The sequence below is a fragment of the Papaver somniferum genome, unplaced genomic scaffold, assembly GCF_003573695.1.
Source record: "Papaver somniferum cultivar HN1 unplaced genomic scaffold, ASM357369v1 unplaced-scaffold_10, whole genome shotgun sequence".
Lineage (NCBI taxonomy): Eukaryota > Viridiplantae > Streptophyta > Magnoliopsida > Ranunculales > Papaveraceae > Papaver > Papaver somniferum.
Window position 1 is genome coordinate 16,493,088 of NW_020618825.1, and position 15,604 is coordinate 16,508,691.

The following is a 15,604-nucleotide window of genomic DNA, read 5'->3' on the forward strand; positions in this document are numbered from 1 at the left end:
TATTTGTTGGTTCCCTTCATATGTAATCCGTGTATCCTCTCTGAGGGCGATTACTATGGTAATTGGCAAATCAAATTTTTTGTTGAGCCACATGGATGACCAAACGTGTTTTTCCATAATGAGAAACCCATTCAAAATGATCAAATATAATGAAATTAAAGTTTTAATCAAATGATAAAGTTAAAAGTTATGAATATAGTATAATAAAATTAAAAAGTTATAAATATAATAATGTTTCTTTAACAGTTAAAAGTAGGAAGAAGTTAGAAAATTAGTAAAAGTTGTAGTGAGCGAATCTTCAAGGAATGCCCGTGGATTTTCTTTGACCTTGCGGTGCAAAATGAAACTCGCGGCTCATGTAGGTTGATTCTGTAATGGTAGAAAAATGAACAAACCTGTTAGTTTGACCATCCCTTTTTTTATGTTTGTTGATTCTGTAATGGTAGAAAAATGAACAATAAGATTGCTTTGACATTCTCAAATGGCAATCGGAGCATACAGAGAGATTGGTTACGGGTATGATAGCCACTTAAGATGCTTCTAAGGTTAAATGAGCTCACATCTAGCCACTTAGAAAAAGAAATGCACTTTCAAAACATTTTAATTGAAGAACAATTTTTTTTGTTTTGTTGAGTAAAATGGATTGAGAATAATGTAATTCAATAGGATTTCATGTTGTTATAATGGAAGTAATGGCTTGTAAAAGATAATATGTTTCGAATGAACCAACAAATTGGAAATAATTAGCATGCATATGTAATCAATCTATAAACATTTTATTCAAACCCAAGTGATGATTACTTACATGAAAACTTAACAAGATAACAAAGCCCAACATTGGCAAATATTTGGGCACAAGCACAACCCTATACAAAAACAAACACACACACCAAAAAAGAAAGGGGCAAAAAAAAAAAAAGAATTATAAAGCCATGTACAAATTCCGATATCTAGTTGGTAACGGTGGCAAATTCAAGAAGCCCTTGATTTGTCTCAAACAAAGCCATATCTTCCTCTGTCATATTTACTTGCACTTCAACCCCATTACCACATTTTGTATCCATCAATAGAAATACATTCTGATATGGTTGACTTGCACCAGAACTCACCAACTCTGGTTTCCCCCATCCAAAATCAATCTCATACAGCGGAACTTTACATATACTAGAGATCCAATAAACCTCAACATTTTGATCCATAGGATTCCCATTCTCATTAAAATTTGCAAACGCTAATATGGATTTCAGAAATCCACCACTTCCCATATACTGTATATACTCATTGTTGATCTTACTTATACTTTCTCTAACTTGACCCACCAATCCATCTAATTCATTTTCGCTATTGTTCATCGATGTTGCAGTGGCGACCGTTACGATATTCCCGAACGATGCACTTGGCAATGGTGGTTCCATTCTTTTTCTCAAGTTTACGCCAAGGTTTACTACTGAAATTGGCGTGGGTTTTTCTAGTGTAGCTGATCTCGATTTACTCACCTCCATCACTGATTTCCATAACAGAGCCGTAACGGCCTCGACTGCTGTCAGGTGGTGATCGCTGTTTGTTGTATCAGAAGACATGTCCATGATCGTTGACCTTAAGGTGGATAATTTGGAACCATCTATTACAAATCTCTTGGAAACAATCTTTGATCCTTGCCCAATGCTCTGTAGTAAATCTGCAGGTATAATGGAATTTGGTATGTTCTGTTGAGGAGGGAAATGAGAAGCAGACTCGAATGTCGGGTGCAGACTTTCCACAACACCACCACCCCCACCCCCACCGAGAGCGCTGGCTGCCCAAGCGTTGACCAACGCTGCGACGCTCAGCCCGTCGGCTAGCTTGTGTGACACGCACCCGGTGATGGCTATCCCGCCGCAATCAAACATGTTTACTTGGACGACTAGCGGAGTATCCTGGACAATATTATCAGTAACAATATCAGATGGAAACAATTGATACAAGACATCTGAACTCATATATTCGGAGATTTCGCCATTGACTTTCGCCTCATAGTACTCGATTCCCTCATCGTTACAATCAACTATGATGTTATCTTTGATTCGACCAGCAAACGGATAATAAAGCGTTAGTGTCTCCGATAACGATTTCTTGAGTAGCTTGAAGATTTCTGTTTCACCCCCATTAATTTTCTCAATGCTACCGGATGGATAGAAAACAATGCCCTGAACATAAACAGGAGGAGTAAGCTGATCAAGAAGTGAAAGGTTATAGGTTTTGAGGTGTTGAGGTGTCGGAGAAGACGGTTTGATGATCTCCTTTGATAACAATTCTACTTTGTTCATCGTCGTCTCAGAATGAAAATTCCGATGAATTCGATACAGCAATCGTTCACCGATCCATAGTTATGTAATGATAATATTTTAACTGAATTATTAGGTGATTATAGTTGTCATATTAATTCCCAGCTAATTTATAGTTGACTTAATATTATTTTTGTATTAAAAAACTTGGTGGCATCACCATGGCTCCCGCTGTCTGCAAAACATAGCATGGCTCCTGCCTGCCTTTTGTTTTAATTCTTTGGGATTGATTACGATTTACGAATATATTCATGGTGTCACATAAATAAATTAATCCAACAGGTTTTCAGTATTAAATGCGAAAGTGATAATTCACAAGTCTAAACAATTTTTTTGGTAGGCTACTCTAGGCCGGCTCATAGACATAGCCATGAAACAATTATGGTTCACGTTGAGTATAAATGCATGTATATACACGTCTACGCGAAAATAATGAATTTTCGACCACCCCTGGCCGCTGCTGTCCGACGGTTCATCCGTGCGTAGAGCTATGTTAGGGTTGCGATAAATTAAATTATCGCGTAACATGTGCAGCGGCATCCATGTGAACAGTTCGTGGATGCTGCAAAATATTTAATCAAAATAGATGACATCACAGTAAAATCTGGCCTAATAACAGCCAAATGCATTAGACGATCGACGAGACGTCGAAATTGATTCTTATATTATACCATAAATGACAAGGATTTGACGAGAATAAGCCAACCTAGTGCAGAACATGGATTTTTGTATTAGTTGTTGTTATAAAATTAAAAACCGTGTATGTCAGTGTAAACTCTGATGAGCTAACGTTGTATTTATACGGAAACACGTCAAGAATTATGACATGTTATGAAATATGCATGGAAATTTCCTCCAGATTGTTCCTCCAATCTGGAATTTGGAGACATAACTTGAAATTTTAATAAGGAAAGACGAAATTTGTTAACTGCTAATACTTAAATTAATTATAAAATCTGAGAGGTCATTAAAGACATAGATTGATATATTCAGTTGGATGTACCTTATCGGCTGATGAGGAGGCATTTTATTGTCAACCGCTGAAGCAACAGTGGAGATTGTGTGTTGATTTTGGAGGAATATACAAATAATGTGGCCTGTTACCTTATATATAATTTTTCACCCCTTCTAAGATTTTAGCTAGGTCTATACCAGAAGGTCCATAACTGATTTTTCACCCCCATCTAAGATTTTGAACCATTTTTTAGGGACCAATATTTTTTTGGGACCATGATCTTATTAGAACAACCTCCCTATACTTATAAGGAGCGTCTTAAAGTTATGTAAATACACATTTATCCTTTACTTTAATTTAAATTAAAACTAACTTAATAACTATATAAATCTAATCATATACATCTAATCTAGATGAATTTATTAACCAAAATCAAAATCAAAAACAAAAACAGGAGGGGAATCAAAAATTTTTAGTTTTGAAAAAAAATAATTATTCTCTTCTTCTTCTCTCTTTCCTTGACGTTCCTCGTTCGATTGAAAACCCCATCAAACTTTTTAATTCGTTTTTTGATTGGGAAAATTGAGTAGAAATCATCAAAACATTATGAAACCAAGAACACGAAGAACACTTCGGTTATCGCAAAAATAGTTTTAACCGAACTCCTCATTGAAAACCAGTATATTGTGTTCGGTTGGTCCCCAAAAAATTCTAAAACTAGTTAGTAACGGAACTCTACCCATAATATATATAAAAAAAAAACCGAACTGTGTTATTTTTCCCACTATGTTGAGTTATGATTTAACCGAACTTTGCCTACTCTGTTCGGTTGGTTCGCAAAAATTTCTAAAACTATCTAGTAACCGAACTCTACCCATATTACAAAAAAAAAAAATCCAATGTAACTGAACTGTGCTATTTTGCGTACTATATTGAGTTTCAATTTAACCGAACTTGTCCCACTATGTTCGGTTTGTTCGCAAAAAATCTTGACAAACCGAACTCTTCACTAATTGCATACATGTGGAGTTCGGTTAGATATGCCATTGGGTTAAAGTTTGCGAACCAACCGAACATTACTCTGTAAATCCTATAAACAAAGTTCGGTAATACGTCTTCTTACCGAACGACTAAAAACCTCCATTAAAGAGCGAGTTCGGTAACCTGCGTGTTTGGAAAAAGTAACCGAACTACACTTTCAGATGAGTTCGGTAACCTGTTCTTCACATAAGGTAACCGAACAAGCCCAAATCTACTCTAAATCTTTTTTTGAAAATTTGGAGCAATTCAACCAACATTATCTCAGTTTGAAGCATACCTGGGTACCCAAATACCCTTCCTCCGGTTGTGGTTGGTAAAATCCATCGTTTTCATGTTTTCCTTCTTCATCTTCTCTAACTTTACTCTCTCAATAATTCTACTTCTTTTAAAGAAAAAAACTCATCTGAGTTTTTAATCTCACTAATTATCTTTAACTTAATCATCTCACTAATCATTACACTAACTATTATTAACACTAATTAATCATTACCCAAAATTAATCAAGAGGGTAATTTAGGTAATAATATAAATATCTAGATAAAGGGTGACCTAGATTTACTTCTAATGTCTTATCCAAAATAAAACCATGGTCCCCAAAAAGAATCATGGTCCGCAAAAAAACGGTTCAAGATTCTGGCTAGGTCCAATGGTCCATACCAGAACTAATAATTGTATAGTAAAACTTTTCTAATATAATACTCGATAATATAATAGTCTCGCGTGCCTCCGTAAGTATCATCCAACAACTTTACCACTTTAGTAACTCATGTCAAGTTGTTAGTATCAACAAGCTACTTTACCATTTTACTAATTAAAGGATACCGGTTAGAAATACTTTTCTTTCAACTCAAGATTCTTTTTATATGTGATGTTTATTTGTGATGAACTGAAAAATAAAATATTCTCCGCATCAATACTGAAGTTAGGGGAAACTATATTTTTGAGAAAAAAAGCTAGTATATTAAAAATTAACTTCAAAATCTTCTCCAAGTTCGATTCTAATTAAAGGGTTTCCAAAAGTAATTATATTATGCTGGACACATCGGAAAAGGTGGCGAAATTTTGGGATCAAAATCTCTTTTGTGGTGCCACAAATTTGAACACGCTGCATAAACTGCTCATATGTCAAATTAATACTGGTAACCATGAATGAACTGGTACTGAATATTCCAGGTGAAGCAATTTCAAAATCCACTATATATATGTTCCAAAATGTTTCCCGTGGCAAGTGATCCTGAACTTCATGACTTGTATGATGTATCATCGTGGTGGTGAAGTAAACCTCCGATTTAGTTTACTCCATTGTCTCGAGGGAATTTAATATGTTGGATTTGTATATGCTTCGATTGATATTCTAACAACTTAATGACAAAAAGATTATACATATTACTTCAAAAATAATAATATAAATATTGTTCAATATTAGTTCTCGCCGCTGAGGTTCTTTTTATATGTTAATTTCCTTTCGTATCACATCGTATAATTAACGTGTTAAGCTATCACAAAAATATGATGAACTTGCAGTAGAGTAAAATACTAAATTCATTGTATTTTTAGTCATACTTTACGACCAAAGATATTTACTTAAAATTCGAAATTCAAACCTTCAGGGGTTTTCTTCGGAGAACACTGTTTTAAAGGTCAATTTGTTGAATTTGGCCCATATAATTCAAATCATTGTTCTCCGAAGTAACCCTTGGAGGATAGAATCCTGAATTTTAAGTGAGGATCCTTGGTCGAATCAAAACAATAAATAATTCACTATATTAAGGGAACAATGTTTTATGGTGTTTGAATTCAGATGTTTTCAAATAAGTTTTAAGGTGAATGATTTGAATTAGATGGGCGCCCTTTTTATGGTGCTTTCATTGTTCATTGTATTGAGGCACATTGTTTTTTTACGAATCAACAAAGTAAAAGTTTCCATTGATAAAAAAAAAGGTACAGAAGAATTGTACAACTGAAAGAGAGTATAAAGAAGAATAGAAAGAAAAATAACAATACATGAGAGGGGAAGCGATCCAAGAAAGACACGAAAAAACAGAGAGAGCAAACCAAAACAGTTACATCTGAAGAGGTTGAAAGTAAATCATTTTCCAATTGTCAACCTCAATTTCATAAGATACTTGCTGAAACTCAATAAAACATAATGCCCATGAAAAAAACAAGTATTTTTCTTTAGAAAAAACCCTTTAAAGCTGAATTTTATTCTTCGAGAATACTCTGGTGGTTTTTTCTAACCAAATGGACAAACTATCATAGCAGGTATCATATCCCACAACTTCTCCTGCAACTTCGTCAAATCCTTAGCATGCCATGTAGACAACAAAGTCTTCATCGAGGAAAGGAGGACAAAAGAAAACTGAAACTCGCTCCTAAGATGGTTACACAAGACTTCAGAAAAAACACAGTGAATAAATAAATGATTCATAATTTCGATATCACCACAAAACATACAGCCTCATCCAATCTGCATACTTATGCGCCTAAGAAAATCCTTAGTTTGAATTTTATATTCAAGAATGCACTAAATGAAAATAAAATAAAATAGAAGGATATATCTGCCACCAAATATGCTTGAAGATCAGACTATCAAGACGCGATGATGAATATGTTCATAACTAGACTTCATCAAATAAAAATTATTGTCCTTGTTGAGTTTCCAACTGACTTCATCCCATCAGACCAAATAAAATCCACCACAGCTTGGCTTTCATAGTCTCCAGTTAGATCTCAAAACAATATCAAGTCTGTTTAGGATTTCGAGATTCCTACTAGCCAACACATCAGACCCATTACTAACCGCATCAATAAACCTACCTTTAGAACGTTCTCTAGAGATTATGGGATTAAGTCTTCATATCTATATCAAACAGCCAACAATATTCCAAAAATCTAATTTAAGACTTAAATCTAAAAATAATATTTTCTTTGAAAATTGAATTTCTATCCATAATTCCCTTCCATAGTGAGTCCCATTATATAGGAACCTTTAGGATGATTAGAAATAAAAGGTTGTTGATTAATGTCATCATTCTCATTTATAATCTTTTTCCAAAGCAGGACATCCTGTAACACAAATCTTCGTAAACATTTCACTAATGGAGCATCATTCATATGTCTTAAAATATTAATCCCAAGACCCTTATTGCTTTTTTTCTGAGTCAAATGAAACCACTTCCGTAAATGGATATTCTTCTTACTATGTTTCCCATCCCATTGAAAATATCTCATTATTATTCCAATCTTATTATCCACATAAAAAAGAATCTCAAATAATGACATGAAGTATATACGTAAACTAGCTAACACACTTTTTATTAAAGTAATGATACCGTCCCTATAAAGATTAGATTTATTCCAATACGATATATAATCGTTCAGTGCATTTATCTTTGGCTAGACTCCATTTCCATTGTACCTTTATATTTATCACCAGAGGGTAATCCGAAATAAGAAGTAGGAAGAAAAGCGGTAAAACAACCCAAAAAAGAAGCAAACTGACTCATATCATCATTCAAATCCACACCATACAACTTGGTTTTTTCAAAGTTGATTTCAAGACTAGAAAACAACTCAAAATCTATTAAAATCATTCTCAAGTGTTTAAAGTAATCATCATTTGCATCCGTAAATAAATAATCGTTTGTGAACATTGAAACCATTACGACCTTCCTCTTTAGCTTTTAATTAACATCATTGAGAACAAATTTCAGCGACAATAGGAAATAAAAAAACAAGAGAGAAGATCACCTTGACGAATTAATTTTTTACTAATGAATTATCCCTCCACACTTCTGTTGATAAGATCCAAGAAATGAACTTTCTATACATAAATCATAATCCACTTTATTCACTTTTGACTGAATCCCATCTGCACCATAGCTTCTCTCAAAAACTCTAGCTAACATTATCGAACGTTTTTCCGAAATCGTCTAAGTTGTACCATATTTTATTCTTGAATTGATTAGTTCGCTGGGATCAAAACCCCATCCAGAATTTATGTCTGATTGAGAAATACTGATTGTTGTTGAGATATGACCTTAGGCAGAGCTTGTTTTAAACGATCTTCCAAATACTATCTCTAATCTTGCAAGCCCCATTAACCAAATTTATAGATCTCAAATAATAAATTTCTTCCACTATATTTCCTTTAGGTATCAAAGCTAAAAACATATTCTTGAATCTCCAATCCAAAAACCCTGACTCTTGCAACTCCTGAATAAAAATTTCATAGAATCAAATTTAATAATTTCCCAAGCCTTTAGAAAGAATAGAACTCGAAAAATATCTGGCCCTGAGAATTTTAGTTTTCCCTAGGGATTTAATATCATTACAAAAATTGGGTCTTGGAAATTGATTGCTTTAAGAATTTCTTCATATCTTCATCGATCTTTTAAATTGCAAATCACCGTAACGATTTTGTCAATAGGTTTATCTTGAAATATTTTCTTAACGTGATTGGCAATTTCTTCTTTGATTTCCTTGTCCTCTTGAGTCATTCTACCATCTACTTTGATTTTATATATGTAGATTCTTCTTTTTTTTTCTTCCATGGAGGTAATCTTGTGGGACAACTTAATGCTCATATCATTATTTTGAATAAAATCCACTCTACATCTATCTTTGATACCAAACAATTAATACAACGATAATTTTGCTGAGCCAGAACTCTCTTGTTCCATTGTTCATCACTCAAACCACCGTCAACTTCCCCTTCCATGTCCAAATGCATATAAATTTCTCTTCCAAATCTTCTACTTTTCTGTCTACATCCCCAAACTCTATCTTGCTCCAAGTCGTGAGTTTAAACTTTAATATTTGAATCTTCTTAGAAAAATAAAACATACTGAACCTGTAACAAATTAAAGAAATTAGGGTGGTTAAGACAATAAATATCATATAGGAAATGACATAGTTTTCATTTGATACCTTCACAAAGTGAGGACGGTTGGCATCAGTTAGAGGAAGGTCTTGGAAGAGAAATTTGAATTACCACTAAAAATTTCTCTTCCCAGTAACTAGAAATAACGATCCTGTCGATTCTGTTTTCTATATTATTCATCTGATTGTTATTGTTCCAGGTAAAAGTAGCCCCATTAAAAGGTATATACACCAAATCACAATTGAAAATGAATCGATTGAAGCGTCTCATGCCAGCCGAAATATCAGTTTCTGAAGTTCTCTCATACATAACCTAATTAATTAAAATCCCCTCCAAAAACCCATGGCAATTACCACAAACCCATGATCTCTTCTAACCTCTTCACAAAGCTTTTTTATCTATTGGGTTTGTAGGACCATAAACCCCTGTGAACATCCAATTTAAATTAGAGTCAATGAATTTTCATCTCAATCTAATCGAATGAATACCAATTACCACCTCCTCCACAACTAATTTATCCGCATCCTGAAAGGATAAATACCCCCTCATCTCCCTTCTGAAGGGGCATCAACCCATTTGGGACTTCTCTTCCCCCAAATTATTTTAGCTAGGAATTTATTACTTCCTCCGTACCGCATATATAGGCGGAGAGGGTTAATTATAGTTGATTAATAAAAGTGCTTTGAACTTATAAATTTTTATGTTTTTTCATGTTTTACCCTTTGTCCTATTCATAACACTATTATCTATGTACCATAAATAACGGTATGTCTGAAAATATTAATCTAGGAAATTGGACTCCGCCTATATATTGGTACAGGGAAAAATGAAACTTCGGCCTATACAATAGGTACCTAGGAAGTATATTTTTGAATTTTTATTCCTTGAAGAACTAGAATTGTTGATTTTCAATGTCTCACTTTCTTGTTAATGACATATTTTCTATTAATGTTGTTAATACCTCTAACATTCCATCTAACGATGTTGTAATCCATAAAAACATAAATAAACACCAATACAGAACCCCAGCAGATTTAATACCTTAAAGTGGAGCAGTTGTCACCTTCTCAAATCTGCTCAAGTGTCTTGTAATTGACTCCATCAACATATCGTCTATCTCTTCAATAGACCCAATAAGTTCTTCAAAGAATTTTACTTCAGTGCATTTTTTCCCTTGAAAATTGTTGATTTTCTTTACAACCAATTTGTCTGAACCTGATAAATAAGTAATTGAACAAGAGTTTTCCCCGACATAAAAAATAACCAAATCTAAATTTGTATTAACCTTTTTGTCACCTCCAAATCTAAAACCTGTATGGAAAAAATGTTTTTTTATAAAATGTTAGACACGTCCGCCTCTGAACTAAATTGAACTATATTAAAATAGAATATATGGCGGGAGAAGAAGAAATTTTAATCAGCTTATTATTGCTATAAAGTGTACCCTTGTTGACTGGGCTTTGTCTACTAAATTGTCTGATGGTTACGCTTTAAGCACTCTTAGTTGTAATCGGGAGACGGTGATTGGTGATTGTTAATAATTATCTCTCCTTGGATTGTTTTGTATTTGTCACTTCCGGTGACTTTTACTCTTTTATTCAATTTTCCATTTTCTTCACTATATTAGAATAGTTGGGTAAAAACTTAGCCGCCATTGTTTCTAAATATGTTTTAATTGAAACTTATGCACCATTTTTTTTTGAAATATCTGATCATGTTCATTTTAGTTAAAAATATTTCACTGGAAACTGAATGTTGAGTCATCTAACAATTCACCTATTATCGGCAATTTCAATATGGTATGAAGTGTGGATTACACACTGATTTGTGATGGTTTTAGTTGACATGGATACTACAAGAGGTCATCGGATTTTGTAGGGACACTAGCATATGACCCGTGCCGTAACGGCCGAGGGTTCGAATTGATTTATATTATTTTATTTTTAAAAGAAAACTTTCAGTTATTATTAAAAAGGAACTTTTCTGGGTATGGGGTAAAGACGCCCCATGGAATCGTTTTGTACAATTACATTTGCGAATGGTAGGCAAAAATAATCCCAGATATATGCACTACCTGATTCTTCATCTTGTAATTGTTTGTCTACCGCAAAGTTCGCCAATCCGTCTGTATCCTAGTTAGCCCCTCGGAATGCGTGAGTGATCTTGTATTCTTCTAGCGACTTTTTCCTACAATTATTTTTGACTTTTTTAAAAAAAAAATTGATATTGTTTCTGGTGACCGGTTCTAAATATTTTCACACCCTATGTTGGTTTAAATACATTTCTTGTAGATTTTAATATTAATTAAATGCGGTATCAGTGCACATTAGCTAAATATTAGCTAATAATAATGTTACATTAGGATGTCATTTCTTGTACATTATTCATCTCTACTCTATTCTAAGGCAGTATCAGTGGCTTCCAAAAGTGCAGAAAGAAGCTTCGTCGTTTGAATTGTATATTCTCGTGCTATTTGCCATTAAATTAATTCGAGAGATGTAAATTTTAATCAGTTCAAATACAAAGGCTTTACCAAACGTTGAGTATATTTAGAGTTTCAAAAATTCAAGAATTTATCTGAAGCAAAAATTAAAAAAGATGGACTAAAACTGTAAGTTACTAAGTTTGTGAAGCCAAGCCAGAGTAGATGACTTTCTTCTCAAAATGATGGTATCCAGATCCTTGCATTATACTATTGGACGTCCATTACTTTCTAAAAACTATAACGATGATGAATCGTGTTACAACGTTGGTACACCACTGTCTGTGAGATCTAAAAAATAGAAGTGCCAACGGTATCCCAAACAATAATGAAGGTTGATATCCCTCCATCAACTTAGAACATAATTTAGCAAAAAATAGTGAATATAAGCTTAGAAAATTAATAGAAACCATTACTCTTCTCAGCTTACGTTATAGATAGCTCATTCTTGCTTTCCTGCCAATAACGTAAGTTAGTATCCATGGGTCCAATAAAATTTTAACAACGGTCTAACGTTTAGCACAGCAAACAATCCCATGTAAAAATACGCAGCTTAACAATTAAGGTTTTCTGCAGTTTCTTTTGTATATTGAGTGTGATTGCAATAAAACCAACTTTATAACATTGAACCAAATTCTGGATATGATCATAGATTCATAGTAGTACGTATTAGTATGCTTTCATAGAAAGATGAGTATGTTATATAGATTCCACCCATAAAACATGATTATCCAAATATCAACATCTCTACTGCCATGTCAAAACAAAAAAGAAAACATCTCTACTGCAGTTATCGCCAAATGTCGTTCAAGATGTGCATTAGTTTAATTGCTCACCAATTTTCAGCAGAGTTACCAAAGCAGAATTGCGTAGGAATGATTGAGGCTTCTATCTCCTTCCAGATAAAGGAATTACATATATCACGCTCTCTAGAGTTTAAAATGATTATTCAAAAATGTTCGGTTACCAATGCCGGTAAGGGAACTAACAATATTGGTTCATCCCAAATTTATACTACTACTTACCAATCTTTACCACTCCCATTCTTATTAGTTTACCTTAAAAATTGTTCTGTCACTGCCTGCCGGGCATGGCGCCAACTAACACAGTGACTCGCACTATGGAACTACCATAAATTCAGATAATTTTGAACTTTTCTTTTCTCATATCGCATGACATTAACAATAATTTTGAAAATTGACGAATCAATATGCAAACGTTCGTATCATGTCAAATCTCCCACTAAGTAAAGTTCCCAAGAGTTCGTCACCTGGGGCCATGAAGGCTGGAAAATCAATATGTAATGTAAAGTGATGTGCATCTGAAACAACCAAGTTAAGCACTATAAAGAGGGGTTTGTAACCAACATTCAAACCAAAAAATAAAAATAAAAATAGGGAGGTAAACATGAAAAAAAGAAGAAGTAAACATAAAACAGAAGTAACTGTCATAAGTAAATGCTCAGAATGTCTTATTCATTCTAATTATAAGGTGGTATGCCAGTGCTCATGTTTGACTGGACTCTCATCCAGTTGGCATATTTCATCATGGTAAGGCTTCTTAGTCACATGATGATGTTCATCAGTGTCCGAGCTTCCTTCAACTTTTACATGGCTAAAAAGACCTTGGTTCAAAACTGGAGGTACATGAAGAATATAATCATTAAACTTGAGTGGCATCATAGCTGGTTGAAACTTTCTGTTTCATCTGGAATAAATTGACAGTAATTTTGAAAATCCAAAGCAAGATGGTGATGCAACATATGAGATTATCCAGACAGTAGGATTTTTTTGCAGTATCCTTAGAAAGGCTGGAGTGTGCAAAATTTTGTTTTTTTACTATAAACTGGTTGAAAAGGAACCTAATGTTCAAGCATAACTGAAGAATATCCAAAAACCTAGCTTACCTCTTTCCTTTTATGAACTCATTTGAGGTGTGCCATGCCAATTTCTGGACCTCGGTATCCAGGGATTCAATTGGTGCTAGTAGAGCAGGGTTCTATTCGACTTCAAAGCAGAGCAGGAATCTGCAGTCCAAAAAGGATCGTATGGCCGGTCAATTAAAAAAATTGATGGAAGGCTTTCTAAAAACTCTAAAATCAAAAATATACTGCAGGGCGTTTACCTCCCGATGGAATATCAACTTTGGTTTCGCATTTACCCCACCAAAGGTCACCATCGTCACCAAAAAATTTCATGTTATATGATCACATTATGTGCCTGCATTTACGGGGTTCAAAAGGATATCCGGAAAAGAAAATGTTTTCCAGTGAAAAAAATGAGTATTCAAAATGAAAAATGTTGTAAAACTAACCTAGTCTGCTGGATCCCATGTGGTGGAGAGAAGTTGGAAGATAGTTTTTAGATTATCCGTATCCAAAATCTATATAGGCGTTTTGGCTTTCTTAATAGGTACAGTAATATGTAGAGGTGGTCTTGCATTATGGTACCTGCAAACATTATAAAGATCAGTGTGTTAAAATCAAGGGTATATATAGGACTGATGTACTGATGTCGAAATTCACCCATAAATATCTATATGTTTAGAGTTCTGACATAATTATGTGCAAGCATACACATTAAAATATCCGTAAGTATTGGACATGATGCTTGTATCGACGCTTGCAGTATAAGATGTATAAATGGATTCAGTATTTAAATAGTGGTGACCCTCATTTAACATTTCACTTTTACAATGAAATGGATTGACAGCAACAACAGTACAAACAGAAATTCTGATTTTCTCTAAATATTTTTTTCATTATGAAAAACAAAATTCCAAAGCAATGATATAAAGAAAATGGAAAATTGATTCACAGAGGATCAATCAAGCATCCATAATCCAACGCGAAAGTGTCCAAAAATTTGAATCTTGCCGCAATGGATAGATCATTCAGAAGAATAAATATAAAAAACTATGATAAACTAAAAATTTAACACAAAGATGATTAAAAATCGAAACCCTATGATTAACCAAAAAAAACAAATTAAAAAGGATAATCACTTACAAACTCAAAGTTTCTGCACCTTCTACATGAATCAACCAAAAACGGATCGAAAAATACATTCTCTGTTTCGATTCATAGATGGCTTAAATATTAAAATTGATCATCCATAACGCCTCTCTGTTGTAAAATTGATCATCCATAACGCCTCTCTATTGATGGGAAGGAAAATTAAAATTAATATGAAAATTAATGGGATGAGACTATGAGTAACGGAAATAGCAAGAGGTTAGGGAGAGTATGGGGTTAGCGCACATTATGGGACATAAACGGTGATATAAATACGATTGAACGGGTAGGATCGTTGGATGAGAGCTTAAAACGGTGGTGCATTTTCATCCAAGATTTATGTTTTATATTTTTAAGGCACCCTAAGAAGAATATAAACCGTCGATCGTTATAAAAGATTCATACAGAACCGTCAGATTTTGAAAAACACATTTGTTTTTGTAAGATAGATATCAAACGTATGTAAAACAAAACAACGCATCTTCACCATCATAATTATTTGATGCTAACTCCCATGGAATTTGATGGCCCTATATTGCATCCTTGTGTGTTGGATATGCTAAAATTTCATCCCAACTAAGGAAAGGAGTTTTCTCTTCGATGTGCAGCAGGACGGGCCTATGAAGGGGACCATGGTTTTTTTGAGGAGACCATGATTTTATTAGGCCACCTTCCCTATAGTTATAAGGGGTGTTCTAAAGCGTTGAAATGACTAACCTATCCATAATCTAATTTAATTTAAAACCAACCTAATAACCACCTATTTATATATAATCACCACCTCCTCCCACCACCACCGCCCACCACCGCCGATTACCACTACCACCACCAACCACCGATTACCACCACCACCTCCGATTACCACCACCACCTACCACCACCACCACCTATATATATATAGCTT

General features: G+C 34.0%; 1 protein-coding gene and 1 long non-coding RNA gene across 2 annotated transcripts; both read right to left on the reverse strand.

The window, feature by feature from the left end:
- Nucleotides 1–755: 755 nt before the first annotated feature.
- Nucleotides 756–2,417, reverse strand: LOC113326985 (salutaridinol 7-O-acetyltransferase-like). The gene has a single exon (XM_026574638.1). The coding sequence runs from the start codon at nt 2,304–2,306 to the stop codon at nt 951–953; it is 1,356 nt and encodes a 451-aa protein (XP_026430423.1). The 5' UTR covers nt 2,307–2,417; the 3' UTR covers nt 756–950.
- Nucleotides 2,418–13,543: 11,126 nt separating this feature from the next.
- LOC113326757 lies at nt 13,544–14,827 on the reverse strand. The gene is made up of 4 exons (XR_003348525.1): nt 14,695–14,827; nt 14,001–14,136; nt 13,812–13,906; nt 13,544–13,713 (listed from the first exon to the last, which is right to left on the reverse strand). It is a non-coding gene; the product is annotated as an uncharacterized LOC113326757 (long non-coding RNA).
- Between the last annotated feature and the right edge of the window lie 777 nt (nt 14,828–15,604).

Excerpts from the sequence above, each read along its gene's own strand:
- LOC113326985 (XM_026574638.1), bottom strand. The coding sequence starts at position 2,306 with ATGAACAAAGTAGAATTGTTATCAAAGGAGATCATCAAACCGTCTTCT.